The sequence below is a fragment of the Pholis gunnellus genome, assembly GCF_910591455.1.
Source record: "Pholis gunnellus genome assembly, chromosome: 1".
In the NCBI taxonomy this organism is placed as follows: domain Eukaryota; kingdom Metazoa; phylum Chordata; class Actinopteri; order Perciformes; family Pholidae; genus Pholis; species Pholis gunnellus.
The window spans coordinates 21,343,841-21,371,558 of record NC_136528.1 but is presented as its reverse complement, the minus strand read 5'-3'; the positions used below and the strand labels follow the sequence as shown (position 1 = coordinate 21,371,558).

Here is a 27,718-nt window from a genome sequence, read left to right as displayed (position 1 = left end):
ATAAGATTACAAAATGTTCCGAAAATATCTCAGCAAGGGGGCCTGAGACCAGCATCTTCTGTTGTTAAAATCATGGGTAAGTTCTTCAGCATGCACAAAAAGGGAAATAAATCTAGTTATAAATTACTACATGCAAATACATTTCATTTACTTTACGCGTCATTATTTGTGCTTGTGGGATGAAGAGATAAAACACAGTTCACTCAAGCCTTCCCCCACTCAGCAGTTCCAGGCGAATAAGCTGAGCATTTGTTTATAATGTGATCCATGTGGGGTACTTTGAGGATGATGTGCTGAGGGGTTACCACGGAGACATCACAGACACGAACAAACAAGAACCCCGGCACAAAACAAAAATGTAAACCTAATGCGTTTCATATGGCTCATTGCCGGGCTTTGCCCAAGGTTACGGGACTGTGTCCGAAGCTTGCATAAACAAAAGGATAGCATCGCGGAAGAGTCATGGAGCCTCAGCAACACATTTAAAAACAACATGCACACTCACACATCCACACACACACACTTTATACACCCCTGACAGGTTCATCTGTCAAGTCTTTACACGTAATTCCACCCGCACTGTTGGACTCGGACTAAAACATTCTTGGCAGGGAAAAAAGAACAATGTGTTTGCTGCGGAGTACTTGCTAAATGAGTTTAATCTAAGGTTACATATTGGAAAACAAGTTGGTTTTTTTTGTTGCTAAATTTTAATTTCAGCGTTGGGAATACCATTATGTTGTTATCTTACCTTGTGAAAGTGAATCACGGGTTCAGAATGGATGCGGATGAGCTGCAGGCAGGACCTGTAGCCCTGGAAGAGTTGTGCAAACAACCTGAGAAAGACGGCCCTCACCTCCTTATCCTGGAACACAGAAACACGACTCATCAAACAACTATGCCACAAATGCAGTCTGATAAATGAATTACGCAACAGACATGCTTTTTTTTATCTTGAGGGTAATGGGTTACCGTCAGTTAGTGCCCCCACTCAAACGGTAACCTTTTGGCGATAAGAGACTCTTTTTTTTTTTTTTTTTTTTTTTTTTTACCCGGAGAATCGCAAATGAAAGGAGGACATGTGATAGTGATGCTGACTTACCAACAACTTGAGGTTGGAGGGAGCAGTGCGAGGCGGAGGGAATGCATTGTCTGCTATCTCCAGATCAGGGTGCAAAACCTACACGGAACAAATGTTTCTCCAGATTATTTACTTGTCTTCATTTCAACAACAAAATTAAACGATGGTGCACAATGAGTAACCAGATAATACAGGATAACAGAAAAAGTCACATGATTTAAATAAAAAATGGAAATAAGAACATTAATTACATTAGCAGTCACTGAGCACGTCTGAGTATAACAATCCAAGAACTACTTTGTGTGTATTTAAGTGTTTGTGTTAAAGACAAACTTTGATATGTAAACAGATGCCAAACAAGGACAAACTTTGATATGTAAACAGATGCCAAACAAGGACAAACTTTGATATGTGTACTTGGTGTTGACAGTTGAATGCTTTCATGAATGAATGAATTTTTGCCTGCTCAAATGTCATCATATTCTGATCATTTAAATAATAGGTCTGCACCTGTATGTGTATGTTTGTGCTTACCAGGGACAGGGAAGTCTGTGTTTGGTGTAACAGAGGTTCTGGGAGCTGGGACAAGTGAATGCACTCGGGAATCTTTATTGTGCCTCCATCCAGGTCAGCAATAATAACATCCAACTGGTTGTACACACATAAAACACAGACAGGTCAGGTGGTTTGATTGCAGCTGGAGGGAGTGCTGTGAGCAACGACGCGTATGCCTGACGAGGATTTGCCGAAACCAGTAAAATAAACATCTTGCAAAAGGAAAGGTTTCCTCATCTTCTTGTGTAAAAACTTCCCGAAACCAACGTTTTTTTTGTTTTTTTTGTTTAAACTCCCCCGGTCAGTTGAAAGTCCAAAAATATCACAATTCATCCTGACGTTTAGGATATAAAAACAAACTCCAATATTTGTTAATGATTCACAATTTAGGATCTTCAAGTTCTGCGAATAAGTACGGTAAATTGCTGGATCCCTGTGAGACATCTTCACTCACCAGATCCTGGATTTCAGTCTGAAACATGGAGTGAACTCCAATGATGAAGGGAGTGGGCGAGCTCAACACCTCCAGCAGCCGTGAAGGCAGAATGGGGATGTATGGGTAACTGAACACAGGAAAGGACATAACAGTGAATACACAGTATCTACAATGATACCAGGAAGACAGATGGGGAAGAACTGAGAGCTTAAAATATACTTCGATCCCCGGCTCAGGCTCCGCTAGTCGCATGTCGATGTGTCCTTGAGAAAGACACTGCTCCCCAAAATTGCTCCTGTAGCTGTGCCTACGGTCTAGAATTGTGAGAGAATTTGAATTGTATGTCGCTTTGGATAAAAGCGTCTGCTAAATGACTGTAATGTAATGTAATGTAATACTTCCCTGTGTTTGAGTGTACGTTATTATGAAAGTGAAAATCAAGTCGCTACCCTTACATTAAAAGATAAAGACAGCAGTAAAACCAAAATGCACAACATGGACAAGAATGACTTTAACAAACACTTTAACATTTTATATTTGTCTGTAGGATCTTTCCATAATGTCACACGCTTATAATAACAGCCTGAGCCTGTCAGTGGCAAAAACAAATAGTTTTAGTGAACGTTAATTGACGGTGAGGAGTTGCCCCGAGCACTTCAATTACAGCCCGTTTAGCGGCTGCCGGTTACAGTGTCATCCCTCAACACTGGAACAATGTCAAAAGATTGTTGGCATACAAACTCGTATTAAAAGTATAAACTACAAAATTGTACTTTCAAGAAGTATTAGTGATGAAGGAGTCCTATCTATTTCTCTCCTTACTGAACTAAAAACTTATTTTAACTATCCAACTATATTTTAGAATAAAAATAACACAAACATCTGTACTTATAATCTTTATCAGCACATTTTGCTTACAACTCGCTCTTTTAGCGGAGCACATAGACGCTTCTGAAATGTGCAACAGTGGTTCTAGCGGTTGTTTTGTTTTGCTCAGCTTACTGGGCACTTAAAACACAGACATAATTAATGTCATTACTAATGCCTGAGGTTTTACAACAATGTCAGGACAAAAATGGCTTATTGTCTTACTGCATGTATGATACCTTTCGTCTACCACTGTTTATTCATGCATTTACGTCTCACTTGATGAATCAATGGACAAGGAATTAAAGCAACAACGTTTGTGGTTTAAATTTGGAAAAATGAATCACAGGGGAGAAACATTACTTCAGCTAAAACCTCCCTCTGAGATAAAAATTGTGTTGCATGAATTTCTTTCTAAAGAAGGAGGGAAGTTCATCACTGCATGAGTAAAAGCCACTTCCAGTCGAAGGGAATTCTGAAAAGTGAGAGGGAAAGTTCTTTTGAATTGACTACATAGACATGGTCACATGTTGTGATCTTAAAGAGTAATCTTATGCAGATATAGTTGTTTCTATAAGTCAACACAATAATGAACAAAGTTAATCATCTGTTAAATCACAAGCCAAGTCATGACAACAGTCGAGATGTTAGTGGAAAGTCACATGACAATCTGTCCTGCCGCTGGGGTCGAACACATGCTTACCTGTATTTGAGGGGAAACATGAGCGCTTCCAGTGCGCGACACGCCTCTTCTAGCCTCTGGTAACTGGTGGAGTGAAACAAAACCTTGTGTTCTGTCAGAACCGCACAAAACAGGCTGAGAACATTTTGGATTCCTGAAACAAAAAAGCAAGAGAGAACAAAATGAATGAGGTATTAGATGGTATGCGACTGACACATGGTTGCGGATCATTCATCAAACATCCGTGGCTATTTGTGGTGGATTTCCAACTTCAAACACAGATTATGCATCCATAACAGCTTCCAAGACTGATTACTCTTACAATATTCTGTGGAATGTTTCTTGTAATATTGGCAGACTAACCACATCAATCTTAATACTGTATAGAAGGTTGTAGTGCTACTTATAAATGGGGTGGTATTGTTTGTGTACCAATCTCATTTAGAAAATAAGTCCGTCGGTGCTTCAAATCTGATTTTAATTGTCAAATTTAAGTGCAATGTTTGAAACTGCTGAGCAGAGAAAAAGCCGAACACTACCGTTGCAAAGCTCCCTTTATTTCAGAATAGAGCTTTCACTTTCCTCTGCACAGGCTACTGCAGCCTCGTTGATTTATCTAATAAACTGTCGACTGTCGTGTGTCTTTGTCTTTGGTAGGTGAGCACTGTACTTCCTTTGTGTTTACCAAGCCTCAAGGCAAATACATGAACGGTTTATGTATTCAAGTAAATTCCAACTAGATTACTTTTGCCCCTACAACACTGTTCAGATTTCTTAATTTGCATTAAACCGTTTTAGTGTATTTCTTCATCAATCACAACAACCGCAATAACACGAGTCACTGCTCTGCAGAATCTTTACATAATCTGCTATACGTCCACTGCTGTATCAAAGAAACCTGCTCGCTCATGACGGCAAAAACGATACGTTTTCAAGACCAAATGGGTCAGTTTCTATTAACCACTGAATATAAAACCTAAAGGAACACTCCTCTCCGAAAACAAAGGAAATTACACACTCTCATACAGTATAAATAATATTTCAAATACCGACGTGACAACCAGGAAGAATTCTAAGTTTACAGTTCCTGTTATTGTTTCCTATCAAGCAACTGACGGACCAATTCATCACACACTGGAGTGATAAAGGGAACACTGGCAGACATATCAGTGCCACTGAGGGCGCTGGGTCTGGATGTTTGCCTGTCTGAGTGAAGCACTTCAGTGATAAACAGGAAGTGGAACACAAGCTTCAACATATTATGAGATTTTAAGGTGAACAGACTTGTCAAACCAAATGAAATGTTTCATTGTTTTTCGTCAGGGTTAGTCCAAATGATGTAAAATGCTCTGTAAAAGAGTGTGCCTCGCTCATTTCACTATTGAGGCTCCGGTTTCATAATCACACCTCAGCTTCAGGTGTTTACTTATCTTATGGAAACAGCAACGCACTTCCGAGCCCGAAATAAAAAGTGACAGCAACATCCCAGGACAACAGGACAGACAAAGGCAACAAACAACAAACAACAAGGCTGTTGATGGCATGTTTTATCTCGTCCCGGGGGACTGCACTTCCTGTGCAGTGTGACATGTTTAACACACATTCCTCTCTGGTGACTCGGGTGATCAGTGCACACAGAATAATGTGCCGACCCGACGACCTGCACAGCTACTCGCCAATCCTTATATGGACACGAGGATGACCTAATGAGTGAAAATTATACACTTCTTGTTGCGTTTTTAAAAAGGTGGGAGAGATGATTAACTGCGAACGTCTGTCAGTCACTTTCACTCAGTATGCCGTGACGGCTTGAATCTCAAGATTCATACATACATTTGTCTTGCTACAAACAAAACAAATATTGTATATTATATGAAAGTGAGAGGAGCCAGGAGACGGTTAGCATAGCTCAACATACGAACAGGGGGAAACAGCTAGTCTGGCTCTGTCCAAAGGTGTAAAAGAAAGAAATCTACCATCTATTAAACGGTTATATCTTGTTTGTTTGATCTGTAAACACGTGTAAAAAGAATAATTTGTGTTTTTTAAGTTAGTGATTTTCCACTGCAGTATTTAAACAACGTCACATATCAAACAATGAGCAACACACATTAATTATGGCCCTGTAGCCGCTTCGAGGACTAACAGCGCTGCATAATGTACTGAACTGATTAATGGAAACAGGCTTATGAGGACTGACAGACCATGGCCAGGTTTTGAGTCAAGATTGCTTTGTTTTTTGTATCCAGATTAGCTACAAATGCATGACTTCCACCTAACCCTGATCACATGACGTGTATCGTGCAAGTACCCCCCATGTGCATGTTCATCCCTTTGTCCAAACAAACAGAGGATGGTGTTAATACACTCAGGAAATAAAATCCACTCTGTTTTGAATCACATTCTTCTAATCAAATGAGAATAAATAAGGGCCAACTTTCCATTACAAATCAAATTTCAGGTGAATCATATTTAATTTCACTCTCAGCTCTAACAGATGTATGCCTAGAGTTGCAGAAAGCAAACTAAAACAAATTATTCTTAAATAACATAAAAATATCATCTACAATAGCTCAGTTCATGATTTATGCCAAACCATAACTTTCAAAGGCTGAGGAGAGTGATGGATACACCCTTCAAACACCATGAGTCAATCGGGCATGTTCTACCTTTGACAAAGCACGTATTGCTTGTGCAAATCATTTACAGTCCTAAAATATTGAGCAATCTTTGCAATGCGAAACTAGCAAAGTGAATCAAATCTTCATCATGTGCTTGTTCCAGCCCGGACAAAATTACAGAAACACCGATGGGACAAAGCGAAAACCGTATAAGCTTGCTTCAGACACATTTGGTGTAGAATTAATCCAAGTTCTTAATGGCTCATTGCTAAAATCTCCTCATTGTAAAAGTCCCACAGTGCTGCAGTTAACCACCATGTGATTAGCCTCGAACAATCTGAAAGGATCAAGACTGAATGAATGTGAAATATGTCACACACATTAAAGCTGCTTAATTTAATCAACTAAGACGATGCCACCAATATGAATAAGACAAATGTTCTTTGAGTGTCGGAACTGTCCGATTATAACAACCAACAACACAAAGTGTCTTAACACATAAATGGGATATTGTGCAGACGTGACAGACCGCAGAAAGAAATGATTGTTCATTCAATAAATTCTCTGGCAGGGTTCATGTTCAAAACAAACAAATGACGGGGCAGAGAAACAGTTATACAGTCATCAACAAGTCACGTCTTCCTGTCTCATGATTACTAGTTAGTAGTCTAAAGTGCCTGGACCCACCCAGCTGCTGGAAGAGCAGACCAACACTTTTGGACGTGACAGGCAATGTGTCGTTCAGAGGCGTCTGGATGAGCTGACGGTCTCCTGCTCCCAGGCTGAAGAGCTTCTGTAAAGAAAAACAAAGGCAGTAAAAAGGTCAGAAAACGGTCATGGACATTTTTACGGGCATCAGGTCTACAGGACGGAGCAGTCCTGCAACTGACCGTCATCCATTGAGAGTTATAGCTGAGGGTACTGTGGTTGAATCAAATAAAGAAGACTCCGCAGCTGCAGGACTGAATTAGCCATTTGAATGAGTCTGCTTGTCATTGAGCAAAGAAAACCTCAATTACATGTTTACCAAAATGTAACTGGTACAGCGCACAGCTGCAGCAATATCACAGAATCCCTTAAAAAGAGTCTTGGAAAAATATGTGCTTTCAAATGGCTTATTATTCACATTATAGGTACTGGGAAGTGAAAAGTGGTTGGTAGAAACCTTTAAGATGTAGAATATAAAAGGGAAGTTCATCAGTCAAATGTAAATTAAAAGGTATCTCACAGTCTCCATTCATACAGTTCTTGAAATACCTCGATGTTTAACTACGTGCTGTTCTCACAAATTAGTCTGTTCCACTGCTGAGGTTCTGCCCGAAGTCAGACTCGAGGATTTGGGATTTTAAGTGCAGCCCTGCTGGGGAACAGGCCAAATTCTTCTCTCTTACAGCACATTAGCCATCGTCGAAAACAAAGTCTGATATTTATCTGTGTGAGTGATTAGGATTTGTCCCCACAGGCAGTCGTAAACGTACAATAATTTTCCAATATGATTGAGACATATTTTGGCTCGACGGTGTTTTTCAAAGGTGTAAATACGTCATTTGCCTGGTTCACTGAATTATTAGCCTCACCTTCTGACACTTGGCCACCCAATGGCAGTAAACTAAATGTTTCTTTGTATTTCTTAAACCAATGTAATGTATTTAAAATAAATATTCCCCTTAACTGTTATGAACGTAATTTAAGAGCTCTGCTGTCCTACTCTAGACTGAGGTATTTTCCTCGACGTAACGTGATGGAAAAAATGACGAATGTGTATCAGAAAACCACTGCCTGTGGCTGGACAGCAATCTCTGGCACCATCTGAACATGACATTCTTGATTGGCTGCACAGTAAACATAAATCATTTCAAGTACCTGCACAAACAATCACTTTTCTGGGCCCTTACTGGTCTGGATCTGTGGCCCCCTGTGAGGAACGGGCCAGCAGCAGGGAGCCGTCTTAGAGACTGCGGTGGCCTACTTTGGACGTGAAGACTTACCTGGGATCCACCAGCAACAGGAACCTGGAATGTAAAGAGGTTGGCCACCAGACCCTCCAAAGGGAAACTCAGGCTATCGATGTGCACCGTGTAGATCAGACCCAAGCACCCCTGGAAGGACAACATGTGAAATACAACAAAGACATTACACATGGGCACATACAGAGGCAAACTAGGGCCTATTGTGCAGACAGTACAAAGCAGATAAGCGTCATCTCAGAGCTGCAAGATGAAAGCCTTGGTTTGGCAAAAATTCTAAGTATTCCTGCTGAACAAGACAGACAAATATTTTTTAATCAAGATTTAATCATAAGGTGTTTTATTACCCGGAATATTTCGGGATAATCCAGCCTGGACACGAGAATGAGACTTTTTGGTGCAAACACTTGAGCTGGCTGGATCAGACCATCCTCCTCTGCCTCCTCATCTTCATCTCCATCAGCCTCAATACTCTTTGATCCCTGAAACATAAAAACAAAAAGAAGCTGTTCCAGTTGAAGAGTTCAACGCAGTGCCATGGACCTCAGATCATGAAATGTACTGTAGAGCATGCCAGCACCGCTGAGCTCCTACTTGAGCCTGTGAATACATCAAGTGCCTCAAACTCATCACATTGTCCAGCACACGTCTGGCATGTACTATACATTGCATGAAAAAAACCGGATGTACTCCAACATGGTGGTAATACTGAGTTAGTTTGAGGAACCAACTTCTGTACAAGTCTCACAATCAATTTTTCCATTTTCACTTGAGAGGTCAAGAAATAGGCTTGAAAGTAGAAGTAGTGGAAAGTAAATTGTATTGTACAAAAAAAGCCAAGATATAACTCATGCATCGGAGCAAGTCATAGCATCAACCCCAAAACATCTTAAAAATCTGCTTTGTCTCCAGAGATGAAACATGCATTCATAAAAGTCAAGACTATTAATTAGCCTTTCCCAATCCGTCCTCATTCAGCACAGCTGCTCAAACAGCTGGAGCCATCCATGAACACGACAGATTTCCTGAGGTTAATAGAAAAACATCTACAAAGAGAAAAAAATCATATGAGCAGATTTCCTCAGAGAAGAGACAAAATGTATTTCGGTGATTAATGTTGCTGCTGACTCCCTGAGTCACATTTTAACACAGCGAATGCAAAACATCAGACATAAGAGACAGTAACAAAGATGCTAACACGTGCAAAAATGCTTAGTAATTATGTTTTACAAGATATATCATTTACAGTCAACAATATTGTTTATTGTTGATCACAATATTTAACCACATTGAATATTGCACACATATTCATCAGAAACGAACATTGAGTGCAGGAAAGCGTAACTGCCCTGTTAAAGAAAACTACATTCTACATGTACCGGCGTTACGATGACATTTTACAGCGCGTCAAACCAAAGGAACACTCGAAAGATTTTTTTGCTCTGATCAAACACGTCATCTAACCTCTACCCAAAATCCGACAACCTTGTCCTACAAGCAACTGCCTCAGTCTGGTTTTAATTGTCTCCATCGTGGATCCATGAGCCCACTCAGAGCACTAATACTCCAACTTCTCCGTGCTCATTCCTAACTAAAGCCCTTATCACAACCTGGTATATTTCTCCAGGCAGTGAAAACATGCCAGAAGTGCTTCAGTATCTCTGGACCAAGGAGTACGGGATCAAAATATCCCATTCAGATGGGGGGGTCACATTTCACCATTATTCTAAAGGATTTGGTTAAATTATTAGACAAAATACATTCCTCTGTCGCCTGTCTGGACTCTCCCTGATATCCAACACAGTCAGTAGATAAAGATGAGAGGAAAGGTTGTTAAAACACCCACACGTTTCAAGAGGATCCTCGGTGCCAGACACTGGATCCAGCAAGGTGTGTTTATTTTGCAGGAACATGACGTCGGATGAGGCCAAATATAGTGTTGTGTTAATACAACAATTAACACAAGGCTGACAAAAAAAGGTGGACTATCAAATTCAGAAGTCTTCATAATATTGTATTTATATACACAAAGCATACACATGTCTTGGTCAAGTCTGTTTTTGGCACACACATACATCTCAATTACTTCTGAAAAATATTTTGCACAGCCTCTTGCTTCCGGCCTGTTTTGCATGCCGACGGTAAAGTTTATGGCCCTCTTCTTTTAACCAGTGCAACTTTTACAACCAGTCTGGTAATCCTGTGAACTTCCTTTAAAAATGAAGGTAGTACGACTGTGAGAAATTAAGACTGAGAGAGCAGAGACTGCAAAAACAGTTCACACTAACACAATTAGTGAGGTGAAATACAATATTTAGTATTTCATATTGGAGTCCCTTTCTTTCATAATCACAAGTTGTAATTAAAGTCTCTCTGCTGCACAGACAGTATAAAAGGAGTGGACATAGTCACTGTGACATCATTCACGCATTGGTTTGTGGACTACCACTTTGAAGCCTTCAGTTTAGCATTTTGCCCGTCACCATCTTGGTCTTTTGCAACCAGAAGTGACACAAGAGGGTGGAGCTACAACTGAACGCTGAACATTTTTAGGCAACCAAAAAGGTTAAAATGAACTTTCATGAACTGAAAACACTGTAAAAAGGTCAAAGTTCTAAGACGAAAACAACTCCCAGACTTGACAACGCCGTGGTAGCAACCTGTCAATCACAAGGTAGTCACGCGCTAAAGCAAACTCTGCTTTATCGTCTTTCTTACTTTAAATGGGCGACGATAACTTATATAAATGTCATGCTGTATTGAAGAAGGCTTGAAACTAGTGATTGAGATCATAAGCTCATGTTTACAATTTCTACTGAGGTAATAAATCAAATGAGAAGCTTTTCTCATAGACTTCTATGTAACCAGAGTTATTTTTGCAATCAGATGAGTCGCCCCCTGCTGGCCAGTGGAAAGAAAGAGGTTCAAGGCCTCTTGTTCTACAGCTTATTTTGTCCTGTAAATCTAATATAAACGTGGAGTATGTGAAAAACAACTCACTAATAGCCTTGCCTGTCCCCAGATAACAAAGACACAATTACAAAAACATGAGGCCCAACAATCAAGTCTAAAGTTGTTGTTACTGACAACTCATATTCCCTCCACTCAGCCCAACAGAAAACAGACCGAAAGAGCATTACGGTTTCAATATAGCTGAGGGACCAACCAGCGTTGGGCAATGAAAAGTCTGTTTGTAGGCTCTTAAAGACACCCCCATAACAGTTAACAACTGGGCTATTTTTGGTTATTTTCTCCCTTTGAAGTGACAATTTGCCCTAAATCCTTCCTCCTCTCGTGCTTTTCGGAAAAAAATGAGTCCAGTTGTGCAAACATAGGAATGTTTGTAATTATGGTCCAATTCACACAACAAGCTGATGAGGAAAGCATGAACTACTGCAGTATTGGTTCTCCAAAGTTACGCCCCCACTATTTAAAAGCGGACACATATTTCTCGTACATAGCCACATTTCTAATTCTGCTGAAAAATGCTTTGCTGATCAGAGTGATTGGCGATGTGAAAGGATGTGAAGTCACAGCGGGCAGAGTGACAGGAGTCACGTAAGGCCTCTGACAAAGGAAAACACATTGAAACAATTAGCCTGGTATTCTGTGGGCTTTTGGCAGGGTGAGACATTAATGAGATCATTCATAAATATAAAAATGATCCCGCCCAAACAAATCTGTTGTAATCAGTAATTAAACTTGTAGGCATGATTATGTAAATCAAATGAAAAGCACTCTTTTATATCAGCGTACCTGCTCACAATTTATTAGCAGCTTTTCTTTTCTAATGCCTCAAATTCTGGGAGACATCACACGTGCGACAGAAACTCCTACAAGTTATAAAAGGGCCAAACCTAAAAACGGAAAACAAGAACCATCACAATGCCCAACTTAGATATCCCGGTGGCTTCTAAGAGTCACGAGAGAGACACACGAAAATGAACCTCAAGCTCATCACAGAGATGTGCTGCACAGCTGTTTGATGCAGTGACAAAGCGAAATATTTGTGCTTACAGAATTCACTACGTCGTTAACGAGTGTAGCGTGTTGGCTCAGTGGTTAGCGCTGTTCACGCACAGTAAGATGTTATTAGTGTGTTTTTTACATGGTGCTCCTGTTTACTCCAACAGTCCTTAAACAGCTGAACAGTCGGGGGACTGTGACTGTGATTGGCTGTGTTCGCCCTCTGATGGACTGAAAACAATCGCTTCATTCTGGGATAATCTACGGCTTCCTTTGACCCTGAAAACATAAAGCTATTAGAGAATAAACACACGAATGAAAACGGCTCAAAATTGACAGTTTAGTCCTCAAAAGTACTCTACCTCGAGTGTGTGTGTGTGTGTGTGTGTGTGTGTGTGTGTGTGTGTGTGTGTGTGTGTGTGTGTGTGTGTGTGTGTGTGTGTGTGTGTGTGTGTGTGGGCGCAGTCTTACCTGGAGATTGACCTCAGCCTCGTAGAAAGTGAGGCAGGAGCAGTAGTGTCGGTCTGATTCGATATCTGTCAGCACAACGGTGAAGAAGGTGGGTGATTTCCTATCCCTGGACAGCCTCCAACCTCCAGGCTGGCAAAACTGAAAAGATATTGAACAAAATGCCATTAAATGAGAATATTATAAAGGTAATTCACAAAACACACATCAGATACACAGTACACTGTTACTGTGACTTAAGTTCTATTCATTTCAGAGATATTTTCATTGGGATTGTCAAAGATTTGAAATTGTTAAAAGCTCAGTGGTTGTTATGTCTTTCTGCCGCCGGGAACACGTTCCCACCTTAAATGAACAGGGCATCAGCATCTAGTCTGATCCTAATGCCCCCATAGAGAGCGTAGTCAGGATGTCCTGTTTCAGCGCAACAATTACATCTGCTTGTCGGAGCAGGAAGTGGCATGTTCACGGTTTGTTTTACTTGAAAGTCGTCAGTGAAGGTGCCAGGCCAAACCACCTGAGCTCATTAACTGACATCATGAAAGGAAAGGAAAGTTGGTAAAAAAAACAGAAAACATACCCAGGAATTAATCAATACACAGCTGACTACACTTTAGTACAGCAGATTAAATTGAGGTTAAAACTGATACTAACAATAAACATATATTTATGCTGCTGTCAGAATTGGATATAAAGTCAAGTCAATTATATTTAGATGGTCCAATATCACAAATTTGCCTTATTAAGGGGTTTTACAATGTATAGAGTGAACAACACCCTCAGTCCTCTGACCCACTTTGGATAATGAAGAACTCCCCACCTCAAAATGCTAAAAGAGGGAAAAAATGAAGTAAAACCTCAAAAAGAGCCACTGAGGAAGGTTCCCTCTTACTGGACGACAATTCAATAGAGGTTGTGTACAGAATAACCAACGGAGTAAAATTACAGTACAGACAATGCAGGTTATGCATAGAATGAACATATTTTATTCATCAACAACTTAATTCTTATTGTCTTGATTCAAGATTTAGTCTCAAACTCATTGGCTGAGCTTTAGATAAACGTGAGTAAAGCAGACTTTAACTATAAAGTATTATGATTTTCTTCAAGTAAGTAAAGTTCTTTCGAAATCTTCTTGGAATATTCTATTATTCATATTTCCAAACATTGTTTATTGAGAATTTAAGAAGCACACAAATCACAATATTTTCAACACATGACGAAACGGAGCAATTTTTAGTAAATTGAGGGCCCTTTAAACTCGGAAAGATTTTTATCATAATAAAGCATGTGAAACCGGTTTGAAGTCTCAAAGGACCAGTATGAGTCATAACCCAACCTTACAAAACATCTGCAAAAAAATATGGGAAAAAACAAGCTTTTTGTTCATGATACAGTGTTCTGTTAGGAAAATACAGCTTATCAGTAAACTTTAGAAAGTTTCACCAATAAAACTGACAAAAATGATGCTTTCACATAAACACTTGACTCTATAAACCAAGTATGAAACCACCCACTGTAAGATGGGTTCATAAAGCAGACTGAAAAACTACGCTGGGTGAGGAGAAATTGATGAATTATTATTTGAGAGACATTATAGAGTGCCAAAATATGGAAGGCAGGCGGGCATTTGGTCAGAGAGACGAGTGTTTGTGTCTCGTCTCGCTCTGTTTTTGCTGGAGGCCCAACTGGCCCTGGCTCTGAGGACGGTGTTTAGACTGCTCTTCAGGGGTTACACAGGGGATCAGCAGACACATGGAGGAAGAGAGGAGACTGGGGGACGGAGGGGCGGGTGAGGGCAAAAACAGATGGATTGATGGATAGATGGGTCTGTGTACAGCCAAAGAGAAATAAACTGGCAAGGTAGCGTCTCTCGGGGAGAAAAAGAAGAGCAGTAGAGAGAAGGACGAGTGGGAGACATGAGGATTAAAGTCTCTTCCACACATAGTTCCCTGTAAATTATTTGGATAATCTTTCAGCCATTGCTAGAGAATATGAACATTTACACAAGCACTACATTCAGGAATGGCGTCTGGCGTCTTTTCACACATGCCAGGGCAACGCTGGAATGGATGGGGCAAGGGACAGTCCAGTAGATGGTGGTGATGCAACACTTCTGGATGCCAACCACCATAAATGTCAACGGGCAAGGCTCGATGTACGCGTACGCAGCGGAAGATGTCTCTTAGTATTTTCAGGAACATGGCGGGCGAGGAGACGTTTTTTGTCCCGTGCCAATGTTCTTGCAATGTATTTTATATTCAACAAGTGAAAGCAGTGGCGCTAACGCTTTAAACCTTTAACCGGTCTTTTTAACCTTTTAACGGGAGTCTTGTGATTGGTTTGATTGCGTCTTCCATCAGCTGGACGTAACCCTGCATGTGCTTGTCCCTGCATTGTGACCGCTTTAATTCACAACACAGCCGTACCCTGAATATTGATCCCTGCTGCCACGCACACATGACCCCATGCAGGATATGTTCCTGCACATTTCAGGGATGGACATGTGTTAAAAGGGACTTAAGAGAGGAAGACAGGAAAAGGTGGGAGCGGGGGGGCATTTGGCTTGTTCAACCTGGAAGATCGGATCAGGATGCCACCATCATCCAGCAGATACAATAGCTCACAGGAAATCTGTTAAACTTGCTTCGTGGTGAGGTGTGTGTGTGTGTGTGTGTGTGTGTGTGTGTGTGTGTGTGTGTGTGTGTGTGTGTGTGTGTGTGTGTGTGTGTGTGTGTGTCGGTATACACTCAGGCCAGACAGGAATCAAGGACAAGTGCAGATAACTGTGATCCTGTCCGAAACTATTCCAACTATGCCATTCATTGTTGCCAAAAACAGAGATAAACACCTTTGGGACGGCATAGTTTCAAAGATCACAGGTATACCATCGTGCGTGTATCTTGTATGCATGTGTGAGAGAGTGACTGATTGTAAGGGAGAGCAATATTCAGAGAGCAAGAGGAGGCGCAATCAATTAACTTCCCCGACCTTAAATCAGTGTTTCCTTTAAGCTGTTATCTCGCCTGTAGGTCTGCAGAAAAACACTTGCGGGCTGGTGCAGGCTCAAAGACACTTTAGGGAGTTCAGTGTTTAGTAAACTTCACTTTATTTAGGAGACCACTGCATCCAGACAGACTACTGACATCATTTTAAATACAACTAATGGTTGTCTAACTCAAAGATGAATGATTGTCTTGCCTAAATCTCGTAGCTGGATGCAATAAGGACTTTACAAAAGGGATAGTTCAATGACATTAATAAGAAAAACATACAACATGATCCTCTTATGACTCTAATTATGAATTTTAGGGTTAACAACAAGTGAGTATGCGTCCTACACAATAAATGTGAATAAATAAAAGCTTCTGCAAAAGCAGGGAAATTCAAATTCAACTAACTAAATATAAGCTTTAAATATAAGCTTTAAAAGAATTATAAAGCAAAATTGGTCTGGAGTGTATTTTTGTCCTGCTGTGCTACATTCTGCATCCAAAAACAGCGAATGACACTGGACAGAAGGACACGTACGGTAGGAAACATTATCTTTATACAGACAGAAGCACACGGCAAACAGAAAGGACATCTCCTAATCCAGAATTAGATCGTAGTCAAGTGACAAAGGAACTCTGGGACACACTCGCTGTATTAATGTCAAAGCCCAGTAAACTGCTGCACTCCAGCTAAACCCTCTGCATCACATCACGTGCTGCAGCCTGGTATGATCCGCTCCCAACCAACTGCGCTGTTATTCACCTACTCAGCCGGTGATACTGGATCTTCAGTCTGACCTGCTAAGCATTGTCACAGCTGAGCCGAGTGCTTGAAGAGCAGCCCCAATAATAAAAAAAAATCAGCACACAGAGACCTTGGCTGAATTCTTATACTGTGACAAGACATTAATGCCCGGTCAGGCTGGCACAGGCCAGATATAACTGGGGCAGCAGCCATTAATAAAGTGGACTCGGGACAAAGAGGCTGAATGGTATCTCCCTTTAAAGTCAGTGTTGTGTGTTCTCTGGTATGATAAAAGCTGAAACTTGACTGGAAATGGGAAACCTGTGTTTTCATTAAGACCACAACATTTGAGAGTCCTGTACTTACGAAATACAAACAGACTTCGAAAGATCGTCAAACCTTTAAAGAGTTTCCGTAAATTAGCTCAATCCCGCAAATCCTTTTGGAAAGGGACACAATTTGGGTTAAAAAAAAAAAAAGGTAATTAAATCAAGCACCAAAGTTACACATCACACAAAGTTACAGCAATAAAACATTTGTAAAAACTTTCCACATTCCCCCAACCACCATGTCCAGCACTTTGTCAAGAAGACTTTTGGGTCATGGAAAGAATAACATAAAAACATAAAACAAATAAACAATTGCAATCATTGAAAAATAAGTAAATATGGCTGCCAGACAATCAAATCAAATCTTGGAGCAGATACAGTGTGCTGCAGGAATGAATCCTGAAACGTTTCCCATATCACAAAGTCAATGCTTTTTTTTAAATGGGTTTTTGTTTAAATGCCTGAAATAAGGTCTGTGGATAACACAAGCTCAACCGATTACAACGCTTTGTTCTAAAATATAAATAAACGTCAGTAAATACCCCTCTTGTGTCTTAAAAAATGTGGTTGCTTACAAGTGGCTGTGGTAGTTTGTTTATAGCCTAAAGTTAGCTTTTTACTTCTGCTGATTGAATTCATGCTGCAAATCATTTAAGTGGTGTTTGTTTGTGAAGAACATCTTGCTTAATAAAACCTGTAAGTATCATAAACATTTGTTTGTCACAGAGCTTAATTTCTGCATGAACGCAAAATCCAATGAAACAATCCAATTGGTATTTTGTCAAGGTAAATAGTGCAATTCTAACTTCCATGGCTGGAAAATATGGGTAATAAAAGAAAATCTAAATCCACCTACAACCATCCAAACTCAAAATACTGTTGAACTACAGACCGAGCCTAAACGTTAAGTTACTACCAAGACATTGTGTCAAGGAAACGTGGCAACAGATGTGTACTACACAGTGCATTCAATCATCCTCTTCCTTCTTCTTTCCCCATTCATGTGGAAGAGACGCATGCCAGGAAGACAACACAATAACGGAAAGTGAAGACCGTGGGGTCAGGGGAAAAGAAAGGGACTGGCCAGGGGTGAGAAGGTCAATGGCGTGCTGCCTGCACAGACCTCCTGCTTTATCGAGTCTGCAGGACGAGCAGAGAACAAAACAAGCAGAGACGGCTGCTCCAGTCCAGCGGTTTAACCATAGACTGTGTATCAGAAGAGGACGTAGTCATCGTGACGTCACCCACTGGTTTGTGGACTGTCGTTATGAAGCCTCGAGTCCGCCGATTTTGCCGTCGCCATCTTGGATTATGGCCGTCGCCATGTTGTTTATTTTCGCAACCAACATAAGGAAGTTACCATACTTGGAATGCGGAGGAGTGACGTAGTGACACCGGATACGGCTCTACTAACGTTAGTGACCTGTCAATCACAGTAAGCCCACCCTAAACCATACGCCGCTTTACGGTCTATTTTGTACGAAATGAACATCATGCTGTATTGAAGAAGACTTGAAACTGTTGATCGGAACCATAAACTCGTGTTCACGATGTTTACTGAGGTAATAAATCAAGTGAGAAGTAGACTCATAGACTTCATAGACTTCATAGACTTCAAAACAATCAGACTTCTTCTTGTAACCGGAGGAGTCGCCCCCTGCTGGTCAGGAGAGATAATGCATTGGGTTCACTCGGCAGAACCGGAGGTTGCCACCTGGGTTTAATGCACAAATTTGTGGTTGCATTTAATATAATGTTTAGTGGTTGCATTTAGTTAATTTACTGCACCAGAGTAGCTCCATCACGAAGCATTCCAATGAGGTGGCATCAGCCCTCCACTTCCATTCCTCAACTCTGCATCCCCACTGTCACCAACACTTCTGGTTTCCCTTTACTGATCCGTTATGCAATATCTGGCACATGTGGTTCATCTTAGGGATAGATATTTTTAGATGACTATGATGGACCACAGTAATTCAGAATACATGTGTCTAGTTAAGCAGGACAGGAAGAGTCATCAAGCAAACAGTGCAAACTATACTCTTCTATACTGTACACGACATTTCAAGCTTGATAAATGCCATATGTGTAGGAAATGTGACACCTGAAAAACAACCTAACGTTACAAGATGTATTTTTAGTACAACGGTGAATGTAGTTTTTTTTCCAGCCACGCACAGTCCAGCAACAAGCTCAGAAGGGCAACTCTGCCGAACCCCCAACATCCCTTGGGAAGACTTCAGGGCGAATACTTGGGTTTATTTCAAGACACAGCATAAATTAAAAACATATGGCCAGTTCATCACATGCAACTTGAAAACAGAAATGCATAAGGAGGCAAATAAAAAGGACCCTTTAGAGAATCAGACATTCCTTTGCTTTAATCAATCCCCTGTCAGATTAAATGTTTACTCCTTCAACCAATCCTGAAGCGTCTGTGTGATGAAGGTCCCCAAACATTAAATGTGCATTAATGTGTCATTGTTTTGTCAAAAGTAGGTTAACAAACACCATTCCTTCCAGGCATAAACAAGTTAAATAATAGTTCAGGGAGGAATCTGCTGGAAAATAGTCAAGAAGACAGAAATTCCCTCTTAGATTCCAAGTAAAACTCCAAGGATTTTCCCCGCACTGATTGATAACATGCTCTCGTGGTATAACTGATTTTAAAACCACTGGAATAGTATAAAAATATGCGTAATCTAATAAATTGTCTCATTGGTGCGACTGAATCTGTCAAAACTGAAGCGAGTAGAGCGGTAAGGTCAACTCTGTGTGTAGCTCACGGCATTATCACAAAAACAATCAGTGACTTCAGTTTAAAAGAATTGTCATGTCTGAGAATGCCTTCTTATATAACTGCGTCAATCATAGCCTGAGAGTTTGTCAGTACACTACTTTAAAAAAAAATGTATGTCAAAGCCATGTTATTAATATAAAGCTTCCCAATTCATGTGAGGTGCCATGTATTAAACAGAAATCGGGCAGTGCAGTTGGCTTTGCACAGTAAGCCATTATGAATTTGGCTAAAGTATTGGTAGATAAGTGACAATGACAAAACATGTTGTGTTGCACATGGATAACCAGACTTTGCTAAGATCCAACACTTGGTACAAATAAAATAAAAAATGTAAGCCAGTGGCGAGCAAGCTGTGAAAGAATTACAGACCGTGTACGATCTCTCTCCCAAATCACAACAGACACCAACGGACCATAACAGCGCTTTCTGGTTCGGGCATTTGTAACAGCCATGGTGACAAACTCAAACACAACTGTCCTATTAACTACCATAGTTTACATCAAGCAGATGGAAGTGGTAGGGAATGAAATGGTACAATTTGTCCATCAGTGCAACTTTAAAATCAAACTATAGATTTATCTTTATATGTGCTCCGAATTAATAACTTTTTGACAAGTCGATGAGCTCCGTCTGATTTAAGTTCGCCCTGCAAAGTACCATGATGCCTCCCCAGGAACTGCTTTAGGGTCACATCTGGCCTCCAACCCCAGACTGCCTGCAGCTGTGCATTTGGCCTTCAAACACTTCACCTGCTTCTGCCTGTCTGCGGCTAGGCTGTGGATCTGTACGTGTAGTGCAGAGCACAATGAAAGGCACCAAATGCTCTGTTCAGACTGAACGCAGTGTTCTTTGGTCAGATCTGTGCAAAGTTAGCAGCATTCCTGCCCGTCACACCGGCTTTTGTGATAGTATCACAGGGGGCACTAAAGTTGGGACTTTCCAATCTAACACAGTGGCTTCAAACAAAGCTTTTTAATTTGATACATGCTTTATATGTAAATATATATATATATTTGGGTGTAAAAGTAATTTTCAGCAGTAATTTGGTTATTTGTCCACGATTATTTTTCTTTTATCCGTTCTGAGCAGTACCGCTTTGCTGAAGCCTTTTATTTACCCACATCAGCTGACGGAAGGTAAACATGGTTTTGTTTTTCTATTATATCTGTAAAAGGTAAACATGAAAATCCAAACACATGTAGTGATGAATGAAAGAGCAAGGTAAACAGTTCTGTCCCGAGGTTGTAGATCAGCACAAAGGCCGTCCTGCTGTCGGACGGCCTTTAGAGCACTGTGAGATATTGGCTGATAATGACCTGCCTGTGGAACAGGTGCTTCCTCCACCTCTCTGTGAGGGCCCTCGATCAGTAACAGTATTCACAATAGGCCTCGGTCTCACTACTGTCATGATAAGCTTAGTTCAAACCACAACAAGTTTTGTTCCTCTTCTAAATATATACGGAAATGGGAATCTGAGTGTGTATGAACACAGAGGTATTCTCAAAAGACGTTTTGTGTCAGGACACTTGTTCATTCAGTACTTGTGTTTGTTCATATATATAAATAATGATGGGGACATGTCTAAATATGCATCAAAGTGAGTTATTTGTTCCCAAAACGTCTGAAAACTGGACTGAAGTGGTCAAGAGGAGATTGCCTTCTGAGTGGGCCACCTGCAACTACATTTGTGGTTGAATGGTAACACTGATGTCAAAGCGACCGAAAGAGGACCCAGTTAATAAAAAAAGGAGAAGTGGTTACTCATACTGTGAATGGTTCCTACTCGACCTTTATTTCTCAGAAATAAACACAGGTGGAAGATATCACATCGCACTCCTTCTGTAGCTGCTTGGTTAACTATGTCGCTTAAAATGCTAAGGATTGTCTGCACACTCACACTAGTACGGCAGAAAACGTCAATGAATAACAGCGATGTAATGTGTTACTGCATCATGTTATTATGCTGGCACTGGCTAAGACTGCTTCAACGAATCGGACTATTTCTCACCGAGAATGTCAAACATCCAGCCCGCATCGATAAGAGTATTTCATGTCAGAGGACACCCAGCAGGCTCGGCATACAGCCGTTTGGACGTATGTTACGTCTACGATGCCAACACGAAAAGGGAAGCATTACAACTTACAAGTTGTTGACAAGTCCTGTTGATGAGGCTCAACACTGAGGAGAACATCTGGAACAGGACGGACGTGTACATCTGCATGCATCAGCCAGTACTGGAAGTTAAATCCAGGACAGAGACAGATATCTAATGTATGGGTCTGTGGATTCCTACACATACAAGTATGTAGGTGTAAGAACTGTCGTCAGCAGCAGACAGCAGCAATGTTCACCAGGTACTGTAGAGCTCTTTAGATGGGAGGGAGGAAATATCCACAATAGCCAGGGCATCCCAAAATCATAGCTCTTGAACCCGTTAACCTGACTACTGGCACCAGTTCACTACTACATGTGTTGTGCCCAGCTCCTGGCACACCTGTCATCATCCCTTTCATGTTTTTGTTTGTTTGGACTCTCAGACTTGGGTCTATCAGGAAATAACATTTCTATAAGTGAATATGACAGAATAATTCCCAAAACAACTCACATATATATATAAACAATAAACCATGAAGACAGACGTTTCTACTGTACTTCATCTAGAGGTTTGAGTATGTTCGCTCTCCAGCGTACTGTGGCTTTATTTCATCCTGTGTATTCCCATTTCCTGGTGAGCTCACAGTGCTTTTCAGCATGGAAAGTCCTGCTTGCTTGACAGATCCAGCTTTGTTTCCTGATGTGTTTAGCTTCACTGGCACACGAAGCATTGATTACTCATGTGTGGATCTTCCTGACAAACACATGATTCCCCCCCCCCCCCCCCCCCGGCTGGAACGGCATCCTGCTATCTGGAATGCACTGTTTAGTTTTTCTCTCATAGTTTTTACAAACATCATAAGAACGTCGTGCAGCGCGACACGTCATGTTATGGTCACTTGAGTCGATCCATCAAGTGATACAATTAGGTTACATGCTTTCATCTGTCTGTGGTTTGGCACGGAGCCTCAAACTGACTAACCAAGGCTGCTGATTATGAACAATACAGTTAAGCTTTGTCACGATTTGCACGATGCTCAACTCTGCTCGGAGAACAAGGCCAGACGAATGCGTCCGTGCAGCAATAAAGAGGATTCTTTAATCAAGTGAACTGAAACTGACCTGAGTCCAGAGGAGTCTTAAAGTATCCTTTTTCTGAGAGTATATATATTTAAATTTCCACCTATCATATCAACCACACACACATGGCACTGGCAGTTTACACATTTTCTGAATAACTTGAGCATCCTTCCCGGAAGTGCCGGGCCACGTTCCTCATTACAGCAGGGATTTTGGGTGAAAATGAAGTTCAAGAGATCAGAGTTCTAGACAGTTCTAGAGAAATGACACACATGTTTACAGTCTGGCCGAGGCAGGTCAAATTCCTTCATCAGAGGAAGTTGGGCTCCAAGAGGTCATTTTTTTACAATCTCATGTCTACAACTTCTTGTCAAATGAAAACAGGTACGAGCGTAAGCTGGCATTACATATACATGTACTGTGTTTGTAGTGATGCAATACGCCTTTGCAATTACAGTATATTCAATTTGTATTTAGAGAATGTACTGTGACAAACAATGCCTACTACAAACAGAATACAGAGTACATTAACCTTACTCGAAATAGTTTCTCTGTGTTATCAACAAGCCTTTGATTAGCCAGGCGTACATGTGATTTATTTCTAACTGGCTGTGTTTGGATGGAGGGTTGAGGGACTCTTGCATTGCTGTTCAGCAGTGTGAATTGGAAGAAGCAATAAACAAACAAGTGAACAAACTACCAGAGGAAAACACATCCTTCAAACAGACCATATACACATACCGTTGCAATCATCTGCATACTAACTTCTCCAATGACCATTAAAGATTCATACAATTAATCTGTTTGGAAAGCATATAAAAAGGCGCTCCTTATCACTCAGGTTCAGCCCACAACTAACTGACGGGCTCAGCAGCAATTATATTCAAATAAGAAACAGGAACCACAACAGGAGTGACAAAATCCATGAAAAGTTATCCAGAGGACAATGACATTTTCCTTCGTAAAAATCATAGATTGAAGAGAAACACAGACGTTGCGCCTGTGCTGTCAGCCTCGCTTTGGAAGATTGTTTTGAAGACTAAACGTGGGTTTACCACTGACCACATTCTTGGCAGTTATTGGGGTCAGACTATTCAAATTTGGGTAAGGAGCGGAGCCTTGATGGAGCTGTGGAGGGACGAGGGAGCAGAAGCCGCTACATCTTCCCGTGATAGACGGATAAACACTCAAAAACATCTACCTCTACTTTTACAGACCACCGAGACACACAATGGAAAGTGAATTAGCTATTAAGACCCACTCTTTTAATTTAAAAGACATTTTGAATGGCTTTCGATCAAAAAGGGAAGACTAAAGAATGCTGTGGCCATTAGCGGAGCTGCATCTTAAGGCACTTCCATAGTGGCTTTAGTATTTGGCCATCGTGGTGGCCACTTGTATAGCCGTCTTTCTCTCAGTAACAATTATGGCCACCAGTATATATATCGGAGAAAGCAATGGGACAGAAAAGCAAATGACCGGCATGGTATGTGGTCAGAGAAACAACTCTGCCTCCGTAGCTGACTGAGTGGAACAAAAACCCACATTGCATACAGTGTGTTGGACTGAACCAGTACAGGATTACTATTGTTCAGTGCTGCAGCAACACGCCCACAACATGTACGGACTTAAGAGAGAAAACAAACCAAGAAATACGTCAACGAGGGACAGCGTGCGACAAATGGAAAGGTGTGTTGAGAAAGGTAAATCCCAAGATTTATTATTTTAAATGTCTGACCTGCAGAACCTCATCAATTAATTAATTTATAAGTATTTAGTAGCCATAAGGAAATGCAACAATTGCAATTAAAAATAAAAACGATTATAGCTGCGAAAATTGCAACATAAATAAAGTCATAATTAAATCACATGAGGATTAATTTCATTACTGATAGTCTGCAAATTATCTTTCTATCTATCTATCTAGATGGATGTATGAACGTTTCTTCGTTCGTTAGCAGTTAGCGATACTCCCACAGTTACCGGCTCTTCTGTCAATTTAAACATAGATTGGTTGTTTACAATGTAACATTATCAGAGATCGGCAACTAGAAAAGCATAAACGCCGATGTCCTGATGGCATATTTTACTGAATATTGGCGGTTAACGATCATCAGTGAAACTTTATTTCCCACTGTGAGTTAAAATGTGTAGTTAATCATGCGTGACGACAACAATCGACATTCAGAAAATAGAGAAAATTGCCAATCAAAAGTTATCAAAAGTTGTCAGAGCCCATTATTTGTGGCATTGTAGCAGTTTCCCATATTTAACTTCATGTATTGATACGGGTCCTCCTACTCAGAGATGGGCAAAAATACAAAATACCCCCAAATAAATGTATTGCAACAAAATACAAAATACAAAATACTGGTGCCAGAAAATGTAACAAAATACATGTATTTTGTATTTAAAATATAGGAAATACTTTTTTCTGGATTTTCCGTTTTCTCACAATTTGGTATAGCAGAGCATTCAGGTTTATATAATGTACACAAAGCTCTGGTGAACCCCACAAAAAGGAAGAACAGTCACAGAATGTCAGTGTAACTAAGCAAAGCCATTAAAAGACAACAACTTGATTGATTATGTATATATATATATATATATGTTTGTATTAATGGGACTTAACAGCCCATAAACTTTGGTTTGTATCAACAAGAAAATATTCATCACATATGACATACAAGCTCCCAATCTCCCTCTTCCTATAGCTAGCTACTCGACTGATAAGTTAACTTGCTAAACACTGGTTATGCACTAGCCTAGACAGCATGCTAGCGTCATTAGCATGTTAGCATCGATCGCTAGCTTGATATTATAACCATCACCATGTATATACAATAGGCTATGTAGCCAGACCCAGACATAAGTTATACATCAAGCTAGTTGACATCTGTCACACTCAGATACAATATTTAACTTGACAGACAATCCGTTGAACTTGAAGATCTGAAGACTGAACTCGTGAACTGTTTTTTGATTCGTGGAGAAAGTATTTTGAGTATTTTAAATACAAAATTACTCCACTCTAAAGTATTTTGTTACAAATTACGTTCGATTTTTAATCGGCCCTATCAAATACAAATTACAAAATACTCAAAAGTAATTGAAATACGTATTTCAAATACAAGTAATAGAAATACTGCCCATCTCTGCTCCTACTGTACACTGTGTCTTTGTCTTTAACATATTAGCGGAGCTGATTGTGCTGCAGCTCCTCAAATCAAGTTTTCCAAAATGTAAAGACTGATTTGAGGCTCCATAATGAGAGGAGACATTTTGTCTACATGCTGGGGAACATGACTGTTGTGGAGACGGCAGGAATGAGTCCGCTAACAGAGCGTAGACTGCAGGCTTCATGTCATGGACTGACCTTCATGTTTAACACTGAACTTTGCGGTGCTTTGGAATGCGCACGACCTCTCGGGCATCGGCATCAAGACATTTCTCTTCACCCAACACACACACGCACGCACACAGTATATATACTGTATATACACACACACACAAACACACACACACACACACACACACAAACACACACACACACACACACACACTGAAGGCCAAGCCAGGCAGTAACATCAACAGCTATCCAATTCAATGTCATCCTTTTCAGTAAGTTTTAAGGCAAAGAATCAAGAGGATTAATCACCTCGAGTATCTCGGGGTCTAATGATATATCAGTATTGACAATAACCATGATATTAAAAAGAAAACAAATATTGATATAATGTGAATGATACACGTATGATAATATAATGAAAATGATTCCGCACACCCTTTGGTTGAGTTATGGTTACTCTCTCTCTCCACCGCTCCTTCACTTCTATTTCAAGTGTAATTCATTTGCCAAAAAACAGACGGAACACAATAAACAGAGTTGAAGAATTTGATTGATAGCATCATCAACTTTCTTTTTTTCTATAGATATCGTGATAATATTGTCAGCGGAAATTATGTTGGCCGAGATAATCATGTTGTGAAAATCCGATATCATGACAGCCCTATAATCTAACTACACACATAACAAAAAAGGTACAAAATATACCAAATAATGCCAACATTAGTTTTGCGACGTGTCAACATCTGTGCATTTAACAGGTGTTTTACAAAGGACCTGTTTTAAAACACAAAGTCAATTTGTTTTATGTAGCCTACCTTTAATGTTACATGCAACTGCATTAATCTGAACCCTTCCTGCCATAAATACATAGTATGCAGGTCACATTTAGGTGAAGTTAGCAGTAACATTTGGACTATATACCTGCAATTAATACATTAAACATGAAAGAAAACAAGAGCACATGAGGGAGAAAGGAAAAAGAGAGGAAGAGTCTACAACTCGCCGATCTACATTTGATACCAATTCATGTTGTCTAAAAACAGCGGATGTTATGAACATCCACAAACTCCAAGCATTAAACAAATGGTGCTTGTGATTAAACAAACACCAAAGTAGTTCCAGGCATTCCTTGGGCATTTGTGTGGCACTTTTTTTGTTGCTACAAACTAGTTTAGCGTTAAATCTAAATAACCAAATGTAGGCTGCTAAATGTTGTTTTCTTGAAGCAGGCAGAAACATTTGTTCTTCAAGTTTGAAGAGTAAGACTCTTCTTATCCCAGAGAGGAGGGAGATCACCATATTATATTAAATGATCTAAAATTAAGGATAAATTACAAACAGCCCCTGTTCATTTCTTTGATATTCATTTTAGCAAGCCACATCTGAGCTACGTCGGTCTGTCACGTGATCCACGTCCTGCTCGTCATCGCAGCTCCAAAGGAAAAAGAGAAATGAGAACAACACGAGTCAGAATCAAGAAAACCTTGCAAGTGATTGTTGAGTAAATACTTTTCTTCAACCATAGTATTTCTGTTTATCCCCAATCATTTATTTTGCATTGTTTAAATTCTACTAAATTGTGCAACTAAGTGTGCGAGTATTTGCTGTGTTTATTTTATTTCTTACTTGATTTAAACAATACAAGTTAACTTAGAAATGTGTCTCTTGTGTCACTTGCCAGTAA

At 40.3% G+C, this 27,718-nt stretch overlaps 1 protein-coding gene across 2 annotated transcripts in view; it reads right to left on the bottom strand.

Moving 5' to 3' along the window:
• Positions 1-27,718, bottom strand: part of sbf2 (SET binding factor 2) — a 79,963-nt gene that overhangs the window by 35,885 nt on the left and 16,360 nt on the right. For both annotated transcript variants that reach the window (XM_079164275.1, XM_079164276.1), the window contains exons 3-11: positions 12,647-12,784; positions 8,557-8,691; positions 8,231-8,341; positions 6,930-7,035; positions 3,643-3,775; positions 2,091-2,199; positions 1,616-1,729; positions 1,103-1,180; positions 752-865 (exon numbers count right to left, since the gene is read on the bottom strand). In XM_079164275.1, the coding sequence (XP_079020401.1) occupies positions 752-865; positions 1,103-1,180; positions 1,616-1,729; positions 2,091-2,199; positions 3,643-3,775; positions 6,930-7,035; positions 8,231-8,341; positions 8,557-8,691; positions 12,647-12,784 (1,038 nt within the window). The remainder of the gene's footprint in view (positions 1-751; positions 866-1,102; positions 1,181-1,615; positions 1,730-2,090; positions 2,200-3,642; positions 3,776-6,929; positions 7,036-8,230; positions 8,342-8,556; positions 8,692-12,646; positions 12,785-27,718) is intronic.